The sequence below is a fragment of the Carcharhinus amblyrhynchos genome, chromosome 3, assembly GCF_965287045.1.
Source record: "Carcharhinus amblyrhynchos chromosome 3, sCarAmb.v2.hapA, whole genome shotgun sequence".
Classification (NCBI taxonomy): domain Eukaryota; kingdom Metazoa; phylum Chordata; class Chondrichthyes; order Carcharhiniformes; family Carcharhinidae; genus Carcharhinus; species Carcharhinus amblyrhynchos.
In genome coordinates this window covers 115,982,683-116,007,222 of record NC_137326.1, presented here as the reverse complement: position 1 = coordinate 116,007,222, position 24,540 = coordinate 115,982,683, and the positions used below count along the sequence as shown (strand labels likewise).

General features: G+C 39.8%; 1 protein-coding gene across 7 annotated transcripts in view; it reads left to right on the top strand.

Annotated features, from left to right (window-relative positions):
• Positions 1-24,540, top strand: part of tnk2b (tyrosine kinase, non-receptor, 2b) — a 230,706-nt gene that overhangs the window by 88,194 nt on the left and 117,972 nt on the right. For 4 of the 7 annotated variants that reach the window (XM_080185800.1, XM_080185803.1, XM_080185801.1 and 1 more), the window contains exon 1: positions 14,574-14,833. The exons of the other annotated variants lie outside the window; for them this stretch is intronic. In XM_080185800.1, the coding sequence (XP_080041926.1) occupies positions 14,750-14,833 (84 nt within the window). In that variant the 5' untranslated portion in view covers positions 14,574-14,749. Of the gene's footprint in view, positions 1-14,573; positions 14,834-24,540 lie in introns of those variants that run through there. 7 annotated transcript variants of the gene reach the window in all.

Below are 24,540 nucleotides of genomic sequence, written 5' to 3'. Positions count from 1 at the left end.
GGGGCATGAGGGGAGACTCACCAAAGGAGTTTTTGTAGGGGGAGGTGGTGAAGCCTCTAACTTGGAAGAGTGTTTCAGGGGGAGGGGGTAGTCAAGTTCCTCTTATACTTGCGTGAAGAAGTGGGGGGAGGTTGCTTCTCAGTGATAAATGTTTGAGGGCCTATCATTTAACTCTGAAATCAGGGCACCCTTTAAATATGCACCCCACTCTCCGTGAAGCTGATCTGTCTGTTGTGTTTCTCACTGGGGTATTTTCCCAACAGAAGTTGGTTGAATCCCACCTGGCAAGTGTTGCCAGCGCCAGCAGAAAACATTCTGGCTTTCTTACTGGCAGCAGCACTTTGAAATGCAGCTAGTGTGTGATTTTGGTGGTGCATTGGTTAAGTGATACATTTTTGTCAGAAGAATGAATAATTACGGTATAAACTAAATAATGCAATTCTAAAGGGAATGCAAAAGCAGACGGAAAGTCACTCAAAGGCGGGACCTGGAATTGTATGTGCACAAACCTTTGAGGATAGTAGGAAAAGTTGAGAACGTGATTATCATAAAATCATAGAAACCCTACAGAGCAGAAAAAGGCCATTTGGCCCATCGGGTCTGCACTGACCACAACCCTACTGAGGCCCTACTCCCATACATCTACATGTTTACCCGCTAATCCCTCTAACCTCTCTAACCTACGCATCTCAGGACTTGGGCAATTTTTGGCATGGCCAATCAGCCTAACCTGCACATCTTTGGACTATGGGAGGAAACCAGAGCACCCAGAGGAAACCCACACAGATTAATTAGGCATTCAGAAGGCTAGGTTTTATACGTGGAGACACAGACCCAGATCTTCTAGTTTCTGGATGGTTGTACCCTGGGAGATCCATCAGAAGTCCCAACGTAAGGACTCTGTGGGCATTGTCCAGTAAGTTTCAACTTCTGGTGAGCAATTCTGCTCCATCCAGAACCCTCCAACAAGGTCTCCAACTTTCTGTTGGCGTCAGAGACTTTGGAGGGTTCTGACTCACTTACCAAAACAGTTACCCAGGAGAGATGGGGGGGATGGTTGTAATGTCACTGAACTGATAAACCAGAAGTCCAGGCTAATATCCTGGGGACATGGGTTCAAATCCCGTGACAGCTTTTGAATTTTAATTTAATGAATAAATCTGAAATTGAAATGTGCTTCAGTAATGGTGACAGTGCAACAATCTTCATTTGGGTTCTAAAAACCTATTTGATTTACTTGTATCTTTTATTGATGACATTCTGCCATCCTTTCTTACGTGTCTTTGGCCTACATGTGAATCCAGACTCATGTCGATGTAGTTGATTCTTAACCGCCCTCTGAAATAGCCTGGCAAGCTACTCATTTCAAATGTAATTAGGAATGGGCACAAAATGCTGACCTTGCCAGAAATGTCCATGTCTCAGGAAAGAGTTAAAAAAATTAGTTAGACAGGAAAACCCATGTGTAACTAACTGACACCCCAGCCTTTGACCCCTCTCCCTGGTCCTCTGACTCCCCTCTCCCGACTACCTGACTGTTCCCTCCTTGAACCTCCGATTCTTTCCCCACAGTTCTCCTTTTTGAGCTTCCCATTCCCCTTTGACTCAACTTCACTGCCCTACTCATCCTGCATGCTTCCCACTCTACTACTCTGTCATGCTAACCTACCCACCTTGTCACCTGCCACTGTGCTAGCCTGCACACTGCCTCACTCACACATTTACTGACACTACGAAAACTATTTAAATACCCCAAAGCTTTTCATTGTGTCAGTGAATGAAAACTTACCAATGTACGGCAACTAATTTAGCAGCTGCCATTAAATGGGGGTGTACCTTGGTTTACCTGATGATCTTGCACTATAAGGAAGGACTTTGAAAACATGCTGTGCACTTCTAAAAAGGCCTGGTCCAGAAGTCTAAGCAAGAAATGTGGAGCTCCAGTGATTGCAACTCCATGGAAGATTTGGGCAGTAGGATACAAAATCATCGTCTGTGGCGATCACTCACTAACAAGTATGATTGTCCATTTAAGGAACTCCGTGTCACTGGCCATGGGTTCTATGGGTCCTTGCATGGCTGAGGAGCCCAATTCTAGAGCTGCATCTCCAACAGCACACTTGGTAGGTGTTTTTGGAGTTGGAATTGCTCCTTGGACTTGAGATTGCTGGTATTCCTTTCTCAAGTTCCTTTTCTGGACTTCCTCTTGTCATCCAGTGTTCTCAAAGAATTGTGTTCCTTCAAATATGATGTTCCTCTAAGTAGGTTTCTTCTGAGTAAGGATCTCCCAGGCATTGATATCTATGTTGCATTTCTTGAGGTAAAATTTTACAGTGTCTTTGAAGCTCTTCCTTTGTCTTCCTCTTGTTCGGTGCCTTCCTTGAGCTGAGCGAAGATTTGTTTTGGCAATCAGGACTCTGCATCTTAAACACGTGGCTGGCCCAGTGGAGTTGGTTTTGGATGATCATGGCCTCAGCGCTGGTGCTGTTGGCTTCTGCAAGGACGCTGATGTTAGTACGACTGCTCTCCTAGCTGATGTGGAGAATCTGTCTCAGACAGCCTTGATGATACCTCTCCAGGGCGTCTATGTGGGCAAAGTTTGAGTGATATGAAAGGGTTGGGAGGATGATTGCCTTGTATATAAGAACCTAAGTATTGGCGTGGCTGCTTCAGTTGTTGAAGACTCTCATCCTTAGGGATCTGAAGGTGGTGCCTAGGGATTGGAAACTATGTTGGACCTTCACTTCAATGTCAGCCTTAGATGAGAGGTATTTGCCAGGTAGAGGAGATGTTCTACATTTGGGAGGGTTTCTCTGTTGACCTTGGTGAAGGGAAAGTTCGAACTAGCCCTGGGGCAGCATGATAAAGGATTTGAATCATCTTGAGATTGAGGCTGAGACTGATTCTTTGATATGCTTCAGCAATGCACCAAGCATAGCTTGGAGATTCTGTCATATTACCCTTGTGAGGATTGACACTGACGTCTTACTGTGGAGGATTCAGAGAATGGTGATGAATTTATCTGGACAGCTAGCCTATGGTAAGATCTTCCATAGTATTTCCTGATTGAGTCAAAAGCCTTGGTCAGATCGATGTAGGCCATGTGGAGTGGTTGATGTTGCTCCTAGCATTACTCTTTGAGTTGTCGAGCAGTGAAAATCATGCCCATTGTTTCACAGTTTGTTTGGAAGTCACACATGCTTTCCAAAAGGATTTCTTAATCGACAGAGCAAACGTGCTAGTGAGGATTCGAGTGATGATTGTCCTGGTGATGAAGAGTCGGAAGATTCCTTGGTAGTTCTCAAGTTCTGTTTTATCTCCTTTCTTGAAAATGGTGGTGATGCGACATCTCTGAAGTCGGCAGGATTTCTTCCCTGCCCTAGACTTTCAGGAACAGCTGTTGGAAATGACGGATGATCTCTCCATGTTTGAAAATCTTTGTTGGAATCCCGCCCACTCCTGTGGCTTTTCCATTCTTCTTGTGTTTCAGACAAGATGTGATGAACCTTTATTAAACATCAGTTCGACATCAACTGGAATATTGTGTGCAATTGTGCACCGCACTTTAAGTATTGGATAGGGTGCAGAAAATATTTACAAAATTTCTGGGATGAGACTTCGGTTCGGTGGATGGATTGGTGATTGGCTGCTCTTCTTGGAGAAGAGATGATGAGAATTGAAACTAGCATTCAAACTGAATGTCCTGCGTAGAATAGATAGGAAGAAACTGCAAGTGTTCCCACTGGCAGAAGAATTGAGAACCAGAGGGCATTGGTTTCAAGTGAATGATAAAAGAACCAAATGCAACATGAAGAAAAAGCATTTTTATGCAGTGAGTGGCTGGATGTGGGGGTATATGGTTTTGGAGTGTGATGGCAGCAGATTTAGTTGTTACCTTCAAAATGGAAATGGATAATTATCTGAAAATAAAAAGATTTCGTAGGCCTGTGGGACCAGGTAAGGGGATTGGACTAGCTGAGCTGTTGTTGCAGAGAGTTTGCACAGACATGACAGGCTGAATAGCCTCCTCCTGTGCTGTAGCCATTCTAGGATTTAATGGTTAAAAGCAAGTTACTGCGGATGCTGGAATCTGAAACCAAAAAAGAAAATGCTGAAAAATCTCAGCAGGTCTGGCAGCGTCTGTGAGAGAGAAAAGAGATGATGTTTCGAGTCCAGACAACCCTTTGGGTCTGGGCTCAAAACATCAGCTCTATGATTTAACGGTGATGCTCCTAAACGCTTGTTGCATGTGTCTGTAAACTCCAAGTCATTTGGGGAGCTCATAAAATCCTTCAGTAAAGGAGACTCTGATACTTTTAATTATAAGCCTCTTCTTATCTCCATCATCTTCCTGCCCATTGTTTCTATTGCCTGTCTTGTTAAGAAAACAGGAAAGAGCTATATTTTCATTCATTCTCCAATTGGACAGTGTTAGTTTGGCTTTGTGGTAGTCCTCTTGGCTGTGAGCCAGAAGATTGATAATTCAAGCCATGTTGCAGGAGGTTAGCATGTGATCTAAACTAATACACCACAGTAATCCTGAGGGATTGCTACATGTACTGAGGGAACCTTGCACTTTTAAAGGTCCCATTGTTTGGATGAGACACTAAATTAAGGTGCTGTCGTTTATTTGAAAAGGATCGTGTCCAGGCCAAAATCTATCCCAATGATGACCCAAAGAAATGTGTACAGCCATAAGACATCACTTGGGTCTCCAGTACAAGCTTTGTAGTGCTTTCTGTGCATGTTTTCAATTGAAAAATTGTTTTATTGACATTACTGAAAGAGATTACTTGGTCATTTATTTCATTTCTGTTTGTGGGATTTTGCTCCATGCAATTTTGGCTGCATTCCAAAAATAACTGCAGCAGTAAAATGTGTGGGATGTCTAAAGCATGTAAAAGGTACTGTCTAAATACAACATTTTCTTCCAAATATGGCCTGTTTTTGAATCTCTCCAGCAATTCTTATCAAGCTGTACTAAGGCATTACTATGTGTAGCCAAAGTAAAACAGGTGTAGTTGTATCATGCTCTCTCTGCTTGGAATAAAGTCCCTCTGTCACATGCTCCAGCAGTAAAACTACCAAACTCACCAAATGTGGAAGAGCAAGTTTAAACGTGTATGCAGGCAGGTGGCTCTCAGTTCCAATCTTCTGAATGTGGAGTTCAATGATCACCTTCACCTTCAAAGGACATTGTTCAGCATGACTTGTGCTGAAGAAAACTTTCACAACTGTGTACATAATTTGCAGAAAACATCCTTTCAATTAAAGCTCTTTTTTAGAAACTTCCAATTAAAATCATAGGCATTTCCATCTACTTTAGCATATTATCAACATCATGAGTGCTAAAGCACTCTGCTAAGTACACAATTAGATTTTACTTGAAGTTGAAACAAATTTGGAGATGCGGACTGTATTTGAAGTGACAGTGCTTATGGTGTGTACGTTGTCCTGCGATGTTCTGGATCCCACAGGAAGATTGTCAGAGTCAGTTTTCTTTTCTGGTCTGTTTGTTGGCTGTCAGTCTGATGTAAAGAGTGGTATGCAATGAGCCCGTGCACTGAGTGGCACTTCCTTAGATCAAAGCCAGGAGATTACCGTGATTATGAATTAGGCTGTGATGTCAAAGTTGATCTAACAATAAGACTTATTAACAATAACACTTATTCTCATCCAACCCCCTCCACAATGGCACATTATGCCAACTGAAGTCTTGAACTTAGTGCTGATGACTATATTCTGTTTTAAAATTAAAATAGCCACCCATGAGAGACTTTGAAGCATTGAATCAGATAAGGGTACTTAAAGGAGGGAAAAATATTCTAAGAATAATATGCTTTATTATCACTGAACCCCAACTGAAGGCCATGAATAGCTGATGTGAAAAGTGGGAAAAGATCATCTTTTGAGGTTGGGGCTGAGACACTTTGGAGGGGCCAGATAGAAGGAACTTTAACCTACCCAGCACCGGATGTTTATTGCTTGAGTACATAATTTGCAGAAAACATCCTTTCAATTAAAGCTCTTTTTCAAAAACTTCCAATTAAAATCATAGGCATTTCCATCTATTTTAGCATATTATCAACATCATGAGTGCTAAAACACTCTGCTAAGTACAGTATCTATCCATAATTGACATCTGATAGAGGTTGGTGTCCCACTGATAAGTTGAAAGTGATCTCTATCTGAAATCTATAGGAAAGTACAGAATTAATTCAGTTTCTAATATGCTTGGATCCAGAACAAAACTACCAATAATTCAGGGCAAGTTGTTGACAAGCCTAGTTGTAGGGAAAAAAAGCATTTTTGAGTGAGGTGTGGTGCTGTGGTGGTTTTTGTCCTCAGTACTGTCCTGAAATTCCACTCCTTGGCCCAGTGATGACTAAAAGCTGAATTTGTATTACTGTAAGACAACTCTTTGCCTCCAGTGCACACCTTGCAGTGTTTTCTTTATGTTTCAATTGAAAAATTGTTTGGATAAGTTATGATCATATGCTTTCATTATGGCAATCTCAATTTGATAACATTGTATAGTATCTTTCAGGGCACATTTACTTAGCAGATGTTGTTCCTTTAAGGGAATTGTGGATACTAAACCACATTTCAGTTGTGGTTTATTATTAACAAATTAGTTACAGAATTGTGAATAATATTGAAGCTGCAGCATGACAGGAAATCAGAGTCATTAATAACAACTGCAACACACTTCCTCATTGAAAAGACCTAGAAAGTGGCTGCAGGCGGTTGGGGTGTCCTGTTCCCCTTGGTTAATTAATACTGCAACTAGAAAGGTACAATGTTTAAAATGCATTTATTATATTTCACAAAGACCATTCTTGTATTATTTGTCTATCACATAGATTCCAACTTAAATTTTAAGCTATTTTACTTTTTTAATGAATCTATCATAGTGCAAGGCCTTTTAATGTTAGTGCCAGAATGAAGGAAACTTCCTGGATGCTAATGTGGTAGGAATTGCTTGATAGAGCAGACGGAGCACAGTTTCGTTAAGGGGAAGTCGTGTCTGACAAATTTATTGGAGTTCTATGAGGATGTGTCTAGGGCGGTGGATAGAGGAGAGCCGGTGGATGTGGTCTTTCTTGATTTTCAGAAGGCGGTTGACAAGGTACCTCACAAGAGGTTATTGCAGAAGGTAAGGGGGCATGGAGTTGGGGGTAGGGTGTTAGCGTGGATAGAGGATTGGCTATCAAATAGGAGGCAGAGAGTGGGTGTCAATGGGTGCTATTCGGATTGGCGGTTGGTGACTAGTGGAGTGCCCCAGGAGTCGGTGCTGGGGCCTCAGCTATTCACCATTTATATAGATGATCTGGAGGAGGGAACCGAGTGTATGGTGTCGAAATTTGCTGATGACACCAAGATTGGTGGAACGGCAAATTGCGCGGAGGGTGTGGAGAGTCTGCAGAAGGATCTAGATAGGCTGGGCGAATGGACCAGGAACTGGCAAATGGAATTTAATGTTGGCAAGTGCGAGGTGGTCCACTTTGGTAGGAATAATGGTAGGAAGGACTATTACTTACGTGGAGAAAAACTGCAGCATGTGACGGTGCAGAGGGACCTCGGGGTCCTTGTGCATGAGTCGCAAAAACCCAGCTTGCAGGTGCAGCAGGTGGTCAGGAAGGCGAATGGGATGCTGGCCTTCGTAGTGAGGGGGATTGAATATAAAAGTAGGGAGGTCTTGCTGCAACTGTACAGGGCACTGGTGAGGCCGCAGCTGGAGTACTGTGTGCAGTTTTGGTCGCCGCACTTACGCAAGGATATTTTGGCCTTGGAGGGAGTGCAGAGGAGGTTCGCTAGGCTGATTCCGGAGTTGAGGGGGTTGAGCTATGAGGAGAGGCTGAATAAACTAGGCTTGTACTCGTTAGAGTTTAGAAGAATGAGGGGAGATCTCATTGAGACATATAAGATGATGAATGGGATGGATAGGATAGAGGTGGAGAGACTCTTCCCGCTCAAAAAAGACAGTAGGACTAGGGGGCACAGCCTCAAGATAAAGGGGGGGGCGGTTTAGAACGGAGTTGAGGAGGAACTTCTTCCCTCAAAGGGTGGTGAATCTCTGGAATTCTCTGCCCGTTGAAGTGGTGGAGGCTGCCTCGCTAAATATTTTTAAGACGCGGGTTGATGGGTTTTTGATAAGCGAGGGGATTAAGGGTTATGGGGAGAGGGCAGGAATGTGGAACTGAGCCACGACAGATCAGCCATGATCTTATTGAATGGCGGGGCAGGCTTGAGGGGCTAGATGGCCTACTCCTGCTCCTATTTCTTATGTTCTTGTGTTCTGTTAAGGAATGATTTCCATTGAATGGTGAGCCTGACGCATTGCCTATATTTTAAAAGGGGAGAAAGTTAAAACCAGGAAACTCTGTTCATTATTTGAATTTATGTTCTCAGTAAGTAGCTGGAAGGTGTATTTAGAGGCATGTTTGTTGTATGTACATAAAACTGAGGCGCTATTAGGCGATTGCAGCATGGCTTCTGAAAAGAAGTCACATTTCATTAACAGGTCACATCTCATTAACTTGATCAAATCTTTTTGAGGAGGGGAAAACCCTGGTAGATTTCGTGCATTGAAATCCTTTAATAAAATGCTGCACAGAAGAGGCTTCAGCAGTTATGTTTTGTGGAGTTGGCAGGCGTTTGGTTACATTTGTGTACATAGTAAGTTATTAAAAGTGACCAGTTTACATGGGGGCTGGTCAGAAGTACCTGCCGAGATTGGTGTTGAGATCATTATCCTTCGCTGTCTTTGTCGATGATCTAAATGAAGGTACGTTTTGTGATAGAGGAAGAGATTCAATCCACAAGTTTGAAAATAACATGAAGGAACCTGAGATGAACAAAGTAATTGTAAGTGGAACTAGTAGTATAGGAAAATGAATCATATTTGGCCAGTAGCTTTCAGTTTAGCAGCAAAATGATGCAGTTTGATGGAGGCAATTCCAAGCATGCATTTCCCAAGCAGAGCTAAGTAGTCCAGGTAGCTGAATGGAAGAAGGACCTATGGTTTGTATTTCATTGATCAACCGCACCAAAGAAAATAGAATGTTAGCTTTTTAGTCCATTATCTGAGATTTAAAGGTTATCAGTACAATCCTTTATTGGTACAGCACATTGTTCTTCCTGAGTCTAAAGTACTGTGTCCCTGCTTGGTTATCTCAAACAATGGGACATCACAATCAAGCTTGATTTTGCACTCTGTTCATATCAACATATGTGTTTTTCCGTAATAGATGCTTGATAGTGGTCAGTTTTGTGGTACCTCCCTAGTCTTGGGATGCTGAGGTCAATCCTGGTCCTGTTATTATCTGCTGTCCCAGTTTGATTTAGCAAAGCCAACATGGACTATGGATTTAATCTGTGACATTCCTGATCTGTATAGTTTAAGGACTCAATATCTCAGATCCAAGGGCAGTATGTGGCTCACAGATTAAAATTTCTACTTCCCATTTTCTAATACACTATCTTTCCATCTCAGTAAATGGCAGGCTTCAGTTATGTTCTAGAATACTGTTTCACAAGTATGCTGTTCTTCTGGTACCTCACCTTATCAGATGTTTCAAATCAATTGTCGTTAAAGTCCTCATTCATGTTTTCAAAATCCACCGTGGCATTGTTCCACTCTTAATGATCTTCTGCAATTATATCTACCCCAGTCTACACAATTGGATCTCTACTTTCTTATTCCCCAATGCCTTCACTTCCACGTCAGAAGCTGATCTTCCAATTACAATATAGAAGCTATTTAGAACAGTCTTCCAGAACTGCTGACCTTACTGCTCATTCATTGTCTTTCAAAATTATTTAAAAAATCTCTTTCTGGCTACGTTATCCCTTCACTTTTCTAACTTCCTTTGATACTCCCTCTCTCCCATGGGTTTTTTTTAACTGGAGAGGCTGTAAGTTAGTGCAAGTTATTACTCAGGTATCAAGTTTCATCCCGAACACTGGAGGCAGCCCCAGGCATTGTTCAGATAAGTCTCGGCACCTGCGTGCAATGTTATTTCCTGCCGGTACCGTGTAGAATCTGATGTGGGCCTTCATCTGCATCCCATTAACAGAGTACAATTGAGGTTCACAGAGTCCTCTGGTGGTTTTTCTGACACAACAGCAGGAACCAATGGAAGATACTGCTATAAATTCATGCTGATGTGAAATTGATTTCTGGCCCTCCCGCCAATAAACACACTGATGGGGGCTTGGTTGAATTCTGCCCAAGATCTATTATCGAAAAATGCCACAGTACTTTCATTCATGTAAATCTATAACAATCCTTGTCCAGCCTGAATTTCTCACTTACAAATGGTTCATTTCATTTGAGAAGCTTCAAATTTATCCTGGAAATCTAGGAATATTTGGAGACCTATGTCACTTACAAAGTCCATTTATTCATTATGGAGAAGCAATAAATGTAGCTTATTGAACAAACGCTGAAGAACCCTTGAGTCTTGAAAGGAGATGACGAACAAAGACCTCAGCTATATAGGATAGTAAATGACACGCAATAGTTAACCCCAGAATAATATAAAAAAAATTTGATGGTGTAACAAAAGGGCACAGATTCAAAATGATGTAAGAAAAACATACAACTAATGTTTTGAAGTTCTGCACACTTGGAATGGATTTTCAGGTGGGATAGGAATTATACTGTGGATAATTTAGTTAATGCTGAGTTGTGGGAGGGGGCGGTGTTTTTTTCCCTTAATAGATGAATTGAGACAACCCCCAAAACTGGATGCAGTGTTACTTTAAGTTTTCAAGACTGAGACTGATTGACTTTTTAAAAATCAGGTAAGAGTCTCCAGAAATGTGCATTAAATATAGGTAACTGGTGTTACAGGTTGAATGGGGAAACAGGCTTGAAGCGTTAAAACAGCCTACTCACGTTCTTATGTTCTGCAAAGGCATTCCCCTCCGCTCTGCACAAATTTTCCCTTCATCCAATTCCTAATATATGCACTGATACAGCTTGAAAAAACTTGTTTATATTGGTTTCTGTGTTCATATCTATTTTGTGGTAAAAAAGGGTGCCAACAGTATGAGAATGCTCATGGTTCCCTGATGCTTTTGGGCAGTCACCAGGGTCTTCAAGACTCAAAGTTTGGGAAATCCTGGTGCAATATATGGTGTGACACTGTGAGCATTGAAAATATCTATATTGCATCACTGACAGGAATAATGGATACTGAAGATACTTGATATGACTCTACAATGAAATACATCTGCCATTTACTTAAAATATTATTAAACACTTTATGCTTTTATTGTCTTATTCTCTTAGTTATATTTGTTTTTGAATCATTTTATATTATTTAGTCTTTTCCTTTGTAACTATTTATTCGTGGTCAACATATTGTACTATATAGATAAGCACTTTGTTTTGGCAACTTTGGAAGACAACTTTTGTAAAATATAATAATTAAAATACCTGCCCCTTTGCACAAGTAGCAGTAAGAGGCTGCTTTCTGTGTGGAAACTGAAGGTTCAAACAGTAACATGCACAGCTGTACAGGGCAAATCTTTCCAGGAAGTGGTAATTTTGAGCTGATTGTCATCTCAACAGTCTGGCTATGCAACTGCATACTGCTATACATATTACTAATGAGTTGAGACCCTGGATGTTCACGCTCCTTGATGTAATCTTGCAATAAACCTCTCCATATTTTGTTGATAAAATGGGTCCCTGACTTGGAATTGTAAAAAAGATCAAAGGAACTAATATGAGAGTATGTATGAGCATACTGATTGCTAACACAGAAGATATTTTCAAAGAATCGTGTGGTTGTATTTAGGAATATGTGTTTAAGATTTTACATGTGTTAACTGTCTCCATAACTGCAGGGACGCTGCTGTGATGTTACTGTACCACCTATTACAGGTAAGAAAAGGTTGATATTTAAGAAAAAACATACTTCTATTTACTGTAAACCCTTTGATAACCTATATTTAGCGCTGAAAACAGTATTCTATAGCTGGCACATATCCAAGTATGGATTTGAAAGACACTCAAATAAGCAATCAGTACATGATAACCACCAACACAGCTTCATTAGCAGCATCTGACGAAGCCAGTGAAGTGAATATGTGCGTATGTTCATACGTGTCATAACATAACATAAAAATATCTTTCAGTCATTCTCAGAGCAGTTTCCATAAGTTCAATGAGAATGTTTGCCTTAATGGTCTTCTTCCAAGAGGAGTTCAGCCAGGATTGTGTGCATTGATTTTTTCGTTGAGCCTATGACAATTTTGCTGTTATGTTTGATGACTGACTGTGTCATCCTATTAACCTCTAGAATGCATCCTGCAGATGCATTTCAGTGCTGACTGCCTTTAGGGACTCTATTTGTGTTGGCACACAACCTTGGCTTAAATGTTGATGCTCCAGAGCTACTAAAAGCCCACTTTACAGTGCAGCTGTGGACACTTGCAGGTGTTTGAGTTGAAGTATGTAATGGAAGGAAGACTTCAATTTCTGAATCTGTTAAAGCCATATAATTGTGACTCATCTTTATTGGTGTATGGTGTGATTTTAGGTTGGAGCAGGACTCTTCCTTCAGGGCCTGCTGAACTATTTATTTTATCAATGATGTTTCACAGCCGTGCTGATAGTTGAATGAAACACCTGTAAAACAGGTATTGCTGATCGGGTTATTATATTATTTTCATCCAAAGCTGGTGCCACAAAAGACATGGACTCGAAAGATGTATATACGTCCGGTATAAAAAAGCTAAATAAAACTTCAGAGGGGTGCAGTATTCCAATAAGATGGTTTCTCTGCACAATACCACAGAGCAAGTTCATATGGAAGTATTGATCACAAATAAGGCATCCCTTTGCAAATGGGAGAAAGTATCTACAGAAGTATCTTCATTCACCTGCACGTTTGCTATCTATATTAGTATTAACATTGTCGGAGCCATTAATTGATCTGCCGACTCTGATAGAATGCAGGCAGTTGGAAACGTTATCAAAAATGAAAACATAGCAATGTTTCAAGAAAGCTCTTCCAATTTTGTTTCAAATTAAAATGAGATTTTTTTCAGGAGCATGGAAACTGAGACTGTCATCCATGTGGTACAAAACTTTCAGTGTAAAATCATCCATGGTGTAAATACATGGATTGTAACTACGGTTGATTCTGTCTTGTCAAAATCCCTCCTTCGCCATTGTGTATTGTTATACAACATGTATTTGGCGTTTTGAACTTAACTCCTGAAGGACAATCTCTGGCCAAACTGGCAATATTGAAATTTAAAATATTAGCTTTAATTGATGTAATGCTGCAGCAGGCTTTCTTGATTTTTCTGAATTTAAATCTATTAGGAGCATTCTTCATCTGGAAAAGCTTTGTTTTTTTAAAAATAATTCAAAGTGTACATAAACCGAGAGGATTATGTTGAATCTGGCATGTGTAGTTGGCCAGGATTTCTGCTCCACCGCATTCATCTGATAATCCCAAAGGTTGATAAGAGAAGAGAAAAGCTTATTTTTTGGGGGGTAGTTTATTTTCACAAGATTATTGGTCTTCAATGAAATAATTGCACAAAACACGTTCTAATTTCAAACATCAGGTCTACAGCTGGTCTCATTGCAAAACAACAAAAGGTGACTCACGATAATGCAAGGGACTTGAGCTCTTTTTACTGTATGCGTGGAGTTTGATGGTGTAGTTTTGATGCAGTGATGGGTGATGATGTTGCCAAAGCACAAAATGTTGCAAGAATATGAAGTTTTGAGTTCACTTTTTTAATTATCTAGCCAAAGTAAATGAACCAGTAAAAAGCTTCAAGTGTCAGGATATTTACAGATTTTATATTGTCCCAATATGGTATTAGCACGTTTCTTGAATCAACAATTATGCGACTGGATAAAGGACTCAGAATAGCACTATAAGCATTGCGAGCCTGTTTTCAGTTACTGAACTGGAATCCAAACTAAACAGGCACAAATGACATTGAAGAAATTCACCATTCTAGGACAATGGCTGTTATAGAGTTCGAAACGTAAACAGTGTATTTTTCTGTTTTAATAAGCTCTGATTGAATTGGTGTTGCTGCTGTGTACAATGGAATGGCCTCTTTTCTTTTTTGCTCCCTCCAACCAAGTCATTAATGAAGCATAGTAATTTTCCCAGTGAGCTAGGCAGTACTTAGCACGGGGTGACACTGCAGTCTGTGTGTTTGTCCGTGTTTGAGTGTATGGTATACAGTCACACAGATGCTTTGCAAAGGATAGAGCCAGTCAAAGAAATGCACATGAGCTGAAAGATTTTGATACAGATAATCGAAGTGTGGTCGGCAATAAATATACAATGAATTATCACAAAAAAGAGAGAATCAGACCTATTGAGGAATCGACAGAGAGATTATGACATAGGAATGTGTAGTGAGAGAAGCTATGTTGTGTGTGAGAGCGACAAAAGGATGGATCGACAGAGGGCGTGATCATGTGTTTTTAATGCAGCATCTCTAAACCAGTAAAGCAGAAGCTGAATGGTTTAAAAGCAGCTGATGCAGCCTGAGAGATTGTGCTTGTGGGAGAAGGACACACGTATGCAGTGTGTGTTTGTATCGCTGTGTCAGTAAATGTTGTGCAAAACATTTGGGGACTTAAATTGCAGCACAGAGGAAGCGATCCAAAGCGGGGGAAGGAGATAGAGGACAGCAATTAGAAAGTGAGGAATGCATTTTTTTAATGCTGCATCCTTGAAAATAGCTACCTTTTCTCATGTCATTGCGGAGAACTGAAATTAATCACCCAGATATGAACGACCAGTCAGAATACCAGCGGCTATCAAGTGAAGAAGAAGAGGTAAATCTGTGTATTATAAATGCATTTTACAACCTTGCAAAAAGAATGTTTTTTTTAATGAAACATCTTCAGCAATGTGGGACTACATTGATTGTCTTTTATGCTTTGGAAATATTCTAGTCCCAGCTCATTGGGATGAGATGCTACAATTTAACAAAAGACTAAAAATTGAATTGAAAATTCAGTTTGAAAATGTTGTTATTACATTTTTGTGCTAGAAAATTCTTAAACCTTTATGAGATGGATGGTTGTTGGAAAAGTCAGCATTCATTGCCCTTCCCTAGTTGCTCTTGAGAAGGGGTGGTGAGTGGCCTTCTTGAATACAGCTGAGCAACTTAAGTCATTTCAGAGTGCAATTAAGAGGCAACACTTTGCTGTGGGTCTGAACATACATATAGGCCAGATTGGGTAAAGATGGCAGATTTCCTTCCCAAAAGAGCATTGGTGAATCAGATGGGGGTTTTATTCTGACAAATCTGATTGTTTTATGACCATCGTGATGCTGGCTTTTTATTCCAAATTTATTTAATTATTTCCCCAGATCATCAGTCCAAGCCTCCGAATTACTAGCTCAGTAACATAACCACTAACCTCTATGCCTCCAAGTAAAACAAAAATGCAATTTTTCTTTTATTCAAGGAATATTGCAGTTGGAGATATGTTTGTCTTGTTCTTCACGATCCAATAACTTGGCTCTAGCAAATTTTAAATTGGTAGTTTTTTGTGGCTAGTTTATGACAAACACTAACCTCGTACATTAGTTAGATTGGGAGCTTGAGTTTTGGTTGATTTTTAAAGCATGGATGTACTTCATCTGACAACATGGCACTTCAAAAGGTTAATGAATTCTGCTGCTGTCTGCAGAAAAGTCCTGAGGGACAGATCACGTGAACCAACTTACATTGAGTTTGTTTTGTGATTGATAAATGAGTCACTTTCTTCTACTTTGCACTGATTATTTTCTTATTAAATTAATTACGAGGTTCTATTCAGAGCTCACGAGCAGAGTGTGTTGATTTGTTTTGGTTAATTTCTTTTCCCCCATTTAGCTCTTGGGGTGGAATACGTCCTTGTTTAATGACTATGATGAGTAAAGATATTTGGTTCCATGAAAAATAAGTAGATGAGTTAAAGGTGTGTGTTGATCAGAAATTATTAGCCTTCTATTTATTTGTTATATTTGAAGTCCAAAGAAGTCAGCATCATGAAAGAGTTAAATTTTTCTAACTGTTTCTCCCACCACCTCCCCACTCCTGCTTCAATTTTAATGATTCCTCCAGGGCAGCAGTAAGCCTGTTGCCATAGAAATTGTCACTGCAAATCTAGTTTAATTTAGACACACTGAATTCTATTCAGTGTTCATATAGATAGTCAAATGAAATTTAAAATGACCCTCAATCTTCATTCCACGATGGAAATGCTGGAAAATAATATATTTATTTGTTCAGTATTTTATCAGAACGTGATTATCAAGATTTATTAGCAGTGATTGACTTGATTGGAAGAAACCAGTTTGTAGTGAAATTGTTCTGTTCCTCTGATCTAATAGCCTAGGAATGAGTGAAATTGAATTGGAACAGTAATTGTTCATTGCAACGTTGACAGAATGCACTCACCTCAATATTGGGCAAAGCAGTGATATAATAACTTGTTTGTCATAACTTACGTAGAGATGGTATCCTGTCACCACATTGCATAGCCCCCTTACTCCTCTTGCATATGTTAGAAACTGCAGTGGCCATCGCACTTTGACTGCAATATTATTTAGTATTGTACAGAAAATAATGCAGTGAGCATAGAAATAACATTAGGATGGTTTTGCGGCTGCCATCTTTCTCCAGGTAGCCATTTAAGATAGACATGAAGTTGAACAACTTTGCCACAGTTAAGGAGTTGTGATATCAGAAAATATAATTGTAAAAATCTTTGTTTTCTTATGTTTTTTCCTCCTTCCTAATTGCCTAGTTAGCCCATAGGCATCGTCATAAAAATGGTCAATGCCCCAATTTAGTAGCCCTGTAAAGGGGCTTGAATGCATAGAAAGATAAGTGATCTTTTTCCAGCTAAATCAGACATTTTTGTTCTGGGGAAGCTTGGTGTGAATTTCAGTTGGATTGGGATTCAAATAGAATTAATTGTGAACTCACTGGTCCAGTAAGGTAGTTACAGGACTGTTTTCCTGTCCCCCTTCTCCTCCCCTGCTGTGAATTACTGAGAAATCAATGTTTTTTTTTGCACTGTTCCAAGAAAGAGGAATTGAAGATGGCAAGATTCTAGTAGATTTATTTGACTTTTTAAAATTCATCTACAAGATGTGAATATCGCTAGTTGGGCCAGTATTTGTTGCCCATCCTGAATTAATCTTGAAGTGAGTGGCGGCCATTCCAGAGGGAATTTAAGAGTCGGGTCACTTGTAGGACCCCAGACTAGGTAAGGCCCCAGTCTGACTTCCTTCCCTAAAAAGGACATTTATGAACTATGTGGGTTCTTACAACAATTGACAATGGTTCCATGGTCATTAGACTTTTTTAATTCAAGATTTTTATTGAACTCAAATTTCACCATCTGCCCTGGTTCTCAGAGCATTACTCTCTAGGTTACTAGTCCAGTGACTATACCTCAACCCACCACCTTCTCTTAATGTTGACTATTGAGAATCTTGCATTTGGCATAAGTGCTCAGAAGATGAATGCTCTTTAATATTGTAACAACAGTGTTTTGATTTACTATTTAGGTTATTATCCTTATGCAACAACCAAGATGCAGCCTGTCAATTTAAAGCAATCCATTTACAGAGCTATCTAGATTATATTCGGAAGCAATCAATGTTCAAGGGCTTAGATTTTGGGCAGGAGGGTGCAGTGTATATTTTTCTCTTTTGTGATAACTTTGCTGAGGTGAGATTTTAAATCCCATTAACTAAGTTTAGCACTACACTACAGCTGCCTGTAATAAAACTACAGTTGGACTGGAATGCCAAACTGTGCTAGTTTCCTAAGCCTTCACCTGCATGCCTTTTCAGTGAAATAAGGTTAAAAAAAATCCGGATACTTGCATGGCAAAGTTACGTGGCAACTTTAATGTGGAAACAGGTCACAGTTGTTTTAAAAGGTCAGAAGGAAAACAAGTCCCTAAGTGGAGGAGTGCTGACCAAAAACATGGTCCTTGAAGTTACTTGTAAGGTGGTTCTTAACAGAGAAGAAGGAAATGAAGAAGCAGAAGGGAATTTAGGAAGGCAATATGAGACCCTGTGAGACAACTGCTGTCATGGTTTCCCTCTGCATTGTTATTTGATGAAGCTATTTGTGGCAGCATGTCATAAAGGAACTGTACACAGTATTCCAAGTGTGGCCTTACTAATGTCTTGTACAAGTTCAACAAGATGCCCCAACTCCTGTATTCAGTGTTCTGACCAATGAAACCAAGCATGCTGCATGCCTTCTTCACCAGTCTGTCATCTGTGACTCCAATTTCAAGGAGCTATGAGCCTGTACATTTAGATCTCTTTGTTCTATAACTCTCCCCAACACCTTACCATTAACTGAGTAGGTACAGCCCCGATTCGATCTACCAAAATGCATCACTTCATATTTACCTAAATTAAACTGCATCTGCCATTCAGGTCAAGGCATTGCCGTGGGGAATGAATAAGGGAATGGCTGTCACTTTTTTAGTTCAGACAGGCACAATATTTGTATATGTTATTTCTGTCTGCAAAGAACAGGGTTTTGTGTATTAATATATATAGCTTCCAGCATGTGTACATCTGCCAACTGAACCGATCTGTTAATCTTAAATTGGTTATCAACATAATTTTTGGAATACTTAGGATTGTTTAGCCAAAATGTTGTCCAATTTGTGGAATCGCATATAATGTTGAACAGTGTTTTGAAGTTCGCAAAAATAAATTGCTTGCTTATAGTCACTACCTTGCCTGTTGTGCAAAGACATGCTGTTTGATAGGATTTGCCAGTCTTTGGGACATATGGCCTACCTCATATCACACCAGCACTGAAATTCATATGTCATATTACTCATTTGTATGATAGGCAGAATGACTTTTTGGCTTGACAGCAACATCCTGTTAGTGGCAAACACTACTCATGTTGCTATTGTGTAGTTTGGTGTTGAACAGTTAGTTTCATGCATTGCTCAAATTCTTTGAGATACTTAACTGGTACACTCTTTGTGTTAGCGCCTCTACCAATCAAAGTCCAATTGCCAATCGGTCAACACTCCCTTCTCAAGAAGTATAAATTGCTATTTCCTTTACATTTGCTATTCTTGCGAATGTCCTGATGAGTGCCAGGTGATCAGCTTCACCATGTTTCTATTTTCAACAATACACATTTAAAAAAAATGCTTGGGGATGTGAGCATCACAAGCAAGACCAGCATTCATTGCTAATCCATAATTGCCCTCAAGAATGTGGCGGTGAACCACTACGATCCATATAGTGTAAATCCTCCCACAGTGCTTTTTTTGTGCAGTTTTAAAGTTTATTTATTAGTCACAGGTAAGGCTTACATTACCACTGCAATGAAGTTACTGTGAAATTCCCCTAGTCCAGCACCTGTTCCAGTCAATGCACCTAACCGGCATGTCTTTCAAAATGTGGGAGGAAACTGGAGCACCTGGAAGAAACCCACACAGACACGAGAAAAGTGTGCAAACCCAAGCCGGGAATTGACCCCCAGTCCCTGGTGCCGTGAAGCAACAGTGTTAACCACTGTGCTACCGTGCTGCCCTGATTGATATAACTGAGTGGCTTGCTATACAACTTCAGAAGGCAGTTGTTTGGGTCTGATGTCACATGTATGCCAGACTGTTTAGGGATGACAAATTTCATCCCCTGAAGAACTTTAGTGAATCTGATGGGTTTTTACAACAATTTGGTTGTTTCATGATCATTATTAATAAGACTGGCATTTTATTCCAGATTAATTAATGAATTGAATTCAAATTGCCCCAGCTGCCATGGTGGGATTTGAACTGGTGACTCAGGAACATTAATCCAGGCTTTTGGATTACTGTTATAACATTACCATTTTTGTACTGTCTCCATGTGACCATATAAAATCCCCTCTTTTTCTAAGCAAGCATGGATGTTATTTGGTGACTCATAGTAGAATTTATGCCCCAGTTTTTTGACAGTTTTGACCACAGTTAAAATACTGAACCAACCTGATAAGTGGGCGATAACTTTCAGTTTCTTTTTCTGATTTGCTCACTGTTTCTGTTGTAGAAAGTCAGATCAAGAACTGACAAAGTGTTGGCTTCCTTTCAGTTACATATGGCACCCCCTTGCTTGCAACTCAGCAAACATGCAAAACAGAATCTATTTCTGGCCCAGATACAATTAGAACCATCTTTGGCCTAACCTGCCAATTCCTCCTACTGCTGCATCTTTTACACGCTATCTTCTAGATCTTGCATTTGCCCTTCTATTTGCTTCCTATTTGCTTTCTGTTTCTGAGCAAACCTAAGGTCCAGCCTCCCGCTGAATCCTCACCCTATCTTAAATCCATTGTCCTGTTCGAAGATGGCTTGGACTTTTCCTTACCATTTGCATTCAACCATGTGCTTCTTGACTTGCATGTGATAGATACTATGGTAGGTTTGCTAATAATTGGAAAATATATTTTGTGTGTTTTGCTGATTTGCTGGGTGGTGAAGTGGGTTTGACACTGGTTTTCAGCTTAGTTCAAATCTGGTCTAAGATGCTTGGATAGTCTTTTCAGACTCCTGGCTGTTAGGGCTTGATGCAAAATGCTTTTGGAGAATCTATAAGCAGGTCTTGGTAGGCAGAGACACACAGCATACAATTCTTTCTTATTTAGCACCAATTCATAATATCAAATGATAGACTTTTGTTCAACACATTAGAAGATTATGTTGCAACCATGCTTAGTTTTTCCAGAATTGATTTGCACAACTCATAAGCCAAGGTGTGAAAAAATGCTTTCTGATTCAAAATAATTAATCTGCATGCTAAGCATACTTTGTGTTCTCAAATACATCCAGAAAATGCTGGAAAATCTCAGCAGATCTGACAGCATCGGTGGAGAGCCAACATTTCAAGTCTGGATGACCCTTTGTCACTTTGTTTTCTCTTTCCCCATCCATTTTATTGCTTTTCTGCTTCCCAATCTGTGTTCATTCATAATGGGAGGAAAAGAGAGAGGTATTAATACTGATGGCAGGGGGAGAGTGGGAGTGATACTGAATGCTGATGTACCTTATCCACTATTTGTGAGTGAGACTACACTATAGCGTTGGCATCCCTGCCCATCTTGATCCTAACTGGCATGTGTGGCTTTCAGCGCTGATGAATATCATATCAGGAGTTGGAGCAAGAGTTTCATTTCTATTTTCCTTTCCCTGTAAGTGAATAATAAGTCCAGCTGTCTGTACTGGTTTTTCTTGCATTGTCCGTTGTAACTACTGTTCATTTTCGTAAAATGTAAATTTCCAACATTTGGGTGCAACTTAATTTTAGACCCAAGCAACATTCCTTAAATACTAGAATTTATTAAATAATCTAAATTTAATTCTTCATTTTCAGTTCTGTAACAGAAACACTCCTTTGGTACTCTAATATATGTGGTGCAGATACAGTTGTTTGACTGGAGATTGTAACATTTACGTTGGATAATGTATCTAGATTGGATACGTCGGGTCCTGCCTGTTGGGAAATATTAATAGGTCGCACAAATCTGTTCAAGGGGCAGTGTGAACAGCTGCATCAGGGAGATTGGGGTTCAGAGATGGCAGGGCAGGTATCAGCCAAGTGAAGCTGAAATGAACAGTCATTAGCTCCATGAAGCTGGGAGTTGGGACAAAGTAGAAGTCGTGAGAGCGCTGGAGTCATGCTGGTAACTAGATGCTGGATGTAGCCAGGGTTAGTGGGTTGCAGTTTTGGAAGAAGGGATTAAACAATTAGCAACAGCAGTCAGTGGATGGTCTGAGTTGGAGAAGCTTTTGAGGGAAATCAGAAGCATTATTTTCAAACAACAGGAGCTTAAGTTCCTCGGGAGAAAGAGCTTTAAATAAGTTTTGTGACTTAACAGTATCTGGTTGGGCTTCTGAGAAAACTTGGGGACCTGCCATGTTTGCTATTTAATGTGCAGTTTATGGTGTGTATGACCACAGTTTGCCTGTTAATTCATGTCTATGCCATGTTAATTCTAGATGTATACGTATAAGATAAATAGTGTTGACTGTTTGCTTGGCTGACTTTTTTATAGTAAAAGTTTTTTTTAGAAACATGGGATCTCATGGCATTATCCTCTTTGTAAGTAACTGTCTACTTTAAAACAAAAGTGACTTGTCCAATGGATTATAATAACATTAGGGTTTCTTGTTGGGGTTAGTAATAAAAATTGCAGGTCTGGTTTGGGATGGTAACATATGCTATAGACTGTTAAAGCCACTGTTCATATATAGAGGAAAGGGTTAACCTGAAGCCAGTCTTATTCTTAATCCAGGTTTATTCACAATGCTGCATAGCACAGGCTCAGATTCCTACTGTCTCCCCCAACCCAATGTGAACTGTATTTTGCACACTTGCAATAATTTCCTACTTTTTCCTCAACTGGTGGCAGCTACTCTTAATTACAAACTTAAAGCATGCACTCCATTGTGGCATCAACATGGATATGTTCACTGCTGTGGGTCAGCTTTGTAAATGGAATATTTTGGGAAGAATACAAATTCACTGTTTCAAGCTTGAAGATTGAGCAAATTATATTGGGAACCAGGGTAGACTTTGATCTGACAGGAGTCCCTGTGAAGAGCAGAATACTCACTCCTCTTTTTTAAAAGAAATCTTGTATTTGGGTAATTGCTAGGTTCCTTTTGTCATGAAAATATTTTTAAAAATTGTGTAAAACAATTTCATTAGGTACCTTGCACGTTTCTAACAATTTGACAGCCCTCCACAGTGCCTTTTTTTTTAATCTAGTAAATAAATGAAAGCCAAACATTATGGTACTTTACAGAGATATCTGCAGTTTGTCTCCACATGGCCTCAGCATCCTATAGCATATTTTCATTATGATTTGGGATACGATGGTTTGACGCCAAGTGTACAAAAGAGATTCGAGGCATTCATTTCAATTTCCTTCACAAACAAAGATCAGAAAAGGGGAAGTAGTGAGGCCTGTGACATATTTAGAGTATAAACTTATTCTTTGCTGTTTAATGTTCAGAGTTGAAGCATTAATTGGAATATTCTGTGTGGAGTTTAAGATTCGCTTGGTTAATATTTTGATTTGAAGTCAAACTGAAGCCTATGACAGCTATGATTTTCATGCTGCAGCCAACACTGTGATTTTGTGTTGTTTGTCTGCGAGAAGTATTTTTGGAGTGCAATTTTGATGCTATTTTTGATAGTGATTAATTGTATTTGATAGGACGAATATTTACTAGTGATATTCTTTATGACAAATCTTTTAGTGTTGATAATCTCTCAAATTTTGAAGCATTTTTCTCTGAATTTCCACTGAGGGAAAAGCTGCGATTCCAACTATTTTTTTCTCATATTCTTTTATATCTGGTGCTCAGAGCTGTCATGTTCATATTTCTCTTTTGCTTTAATTCATTTGGCTCGGTGTCTATTTCTGTGTGTACACCTGTGTTGGCCTGGCTCCTAAATTTTTGCCACTTGTCTCCAAATTCATGATTGATATTTCTATTTAGCTCATTCCTTCCATCCCTGCTGTCTCTATCTCTCTCTCTCTCCCTCCTCCTCCTCCTCGCTTGATTGCCTTTCACTGTAAACAGAGAGAAAATGAGATATTTATATTGACCATCATGGTTTATAGATTTACTTGGAGAATCTGTAGAAGAATTTGCTTCAAAGGACCTCTCCAATAGAAATGCCTGCCAATTTAACCAAATCTGTAAATAATTTTACTTGGCTATAGTCACATTTGTGGGCCTGGATTTGCTCAAAATTCAGTACTATATAACTGCAAGAGAATATAACACAATGTAGATTTCAGCCTGCTCCTCTTTCTCACAATTAATTCAAATCACCTTAAAATACTGTGTGAAGAGGATAGTAATGGACTTCAAGAGGACATAAACAGCCTGGTAGAAAATGCAGATACATAACAGGGAAAGTTTATTGCAGAACAGCATGAAATAATGCATTTTGGTAGGAAGGAGAGGTACAATAAAATAAAGGGTACATGCAGTTCTAAATAGGTGCAGGAGCAGGGAGATCTTGAGGCATATGCGCACAAATTGTTGTAGGTGCCTTATACGCTGCCTTGATAGTCAAGACCAACTGCAATGTCGCTATTTATGAATAAAGTACTATCTAATATGTCTTAATAATCACTTATCCCAGCCTGCCCAGCTATCTTAAAAGAAATTTCCCAACTCGCTGGACCTGCTCAGTAAGAAGTGCCCAAAATCATGTGCTTTTCACTCCTGGGGTGTGGATGAGAATTGGAGCCTGGCCTGCTGATCTTGGAAGTAGAGAGTAGGCAGTCACAGGGACGCGTGTGTGCCAGGAAGGACTGGTTAGAAGGTTCGCTATGATTTTTATCAGTTATTTCAAAAACTTTTATACCTTCACTCCTTATACCCTCATTCCTCCGTGACACCTTCCTATGGCCCTTCAAACTCTCCATACCATCTGTGCTAACTCATGCTCGACACGCCATCTGCCTGTTAACTGTCATCACCATCAACTGGTG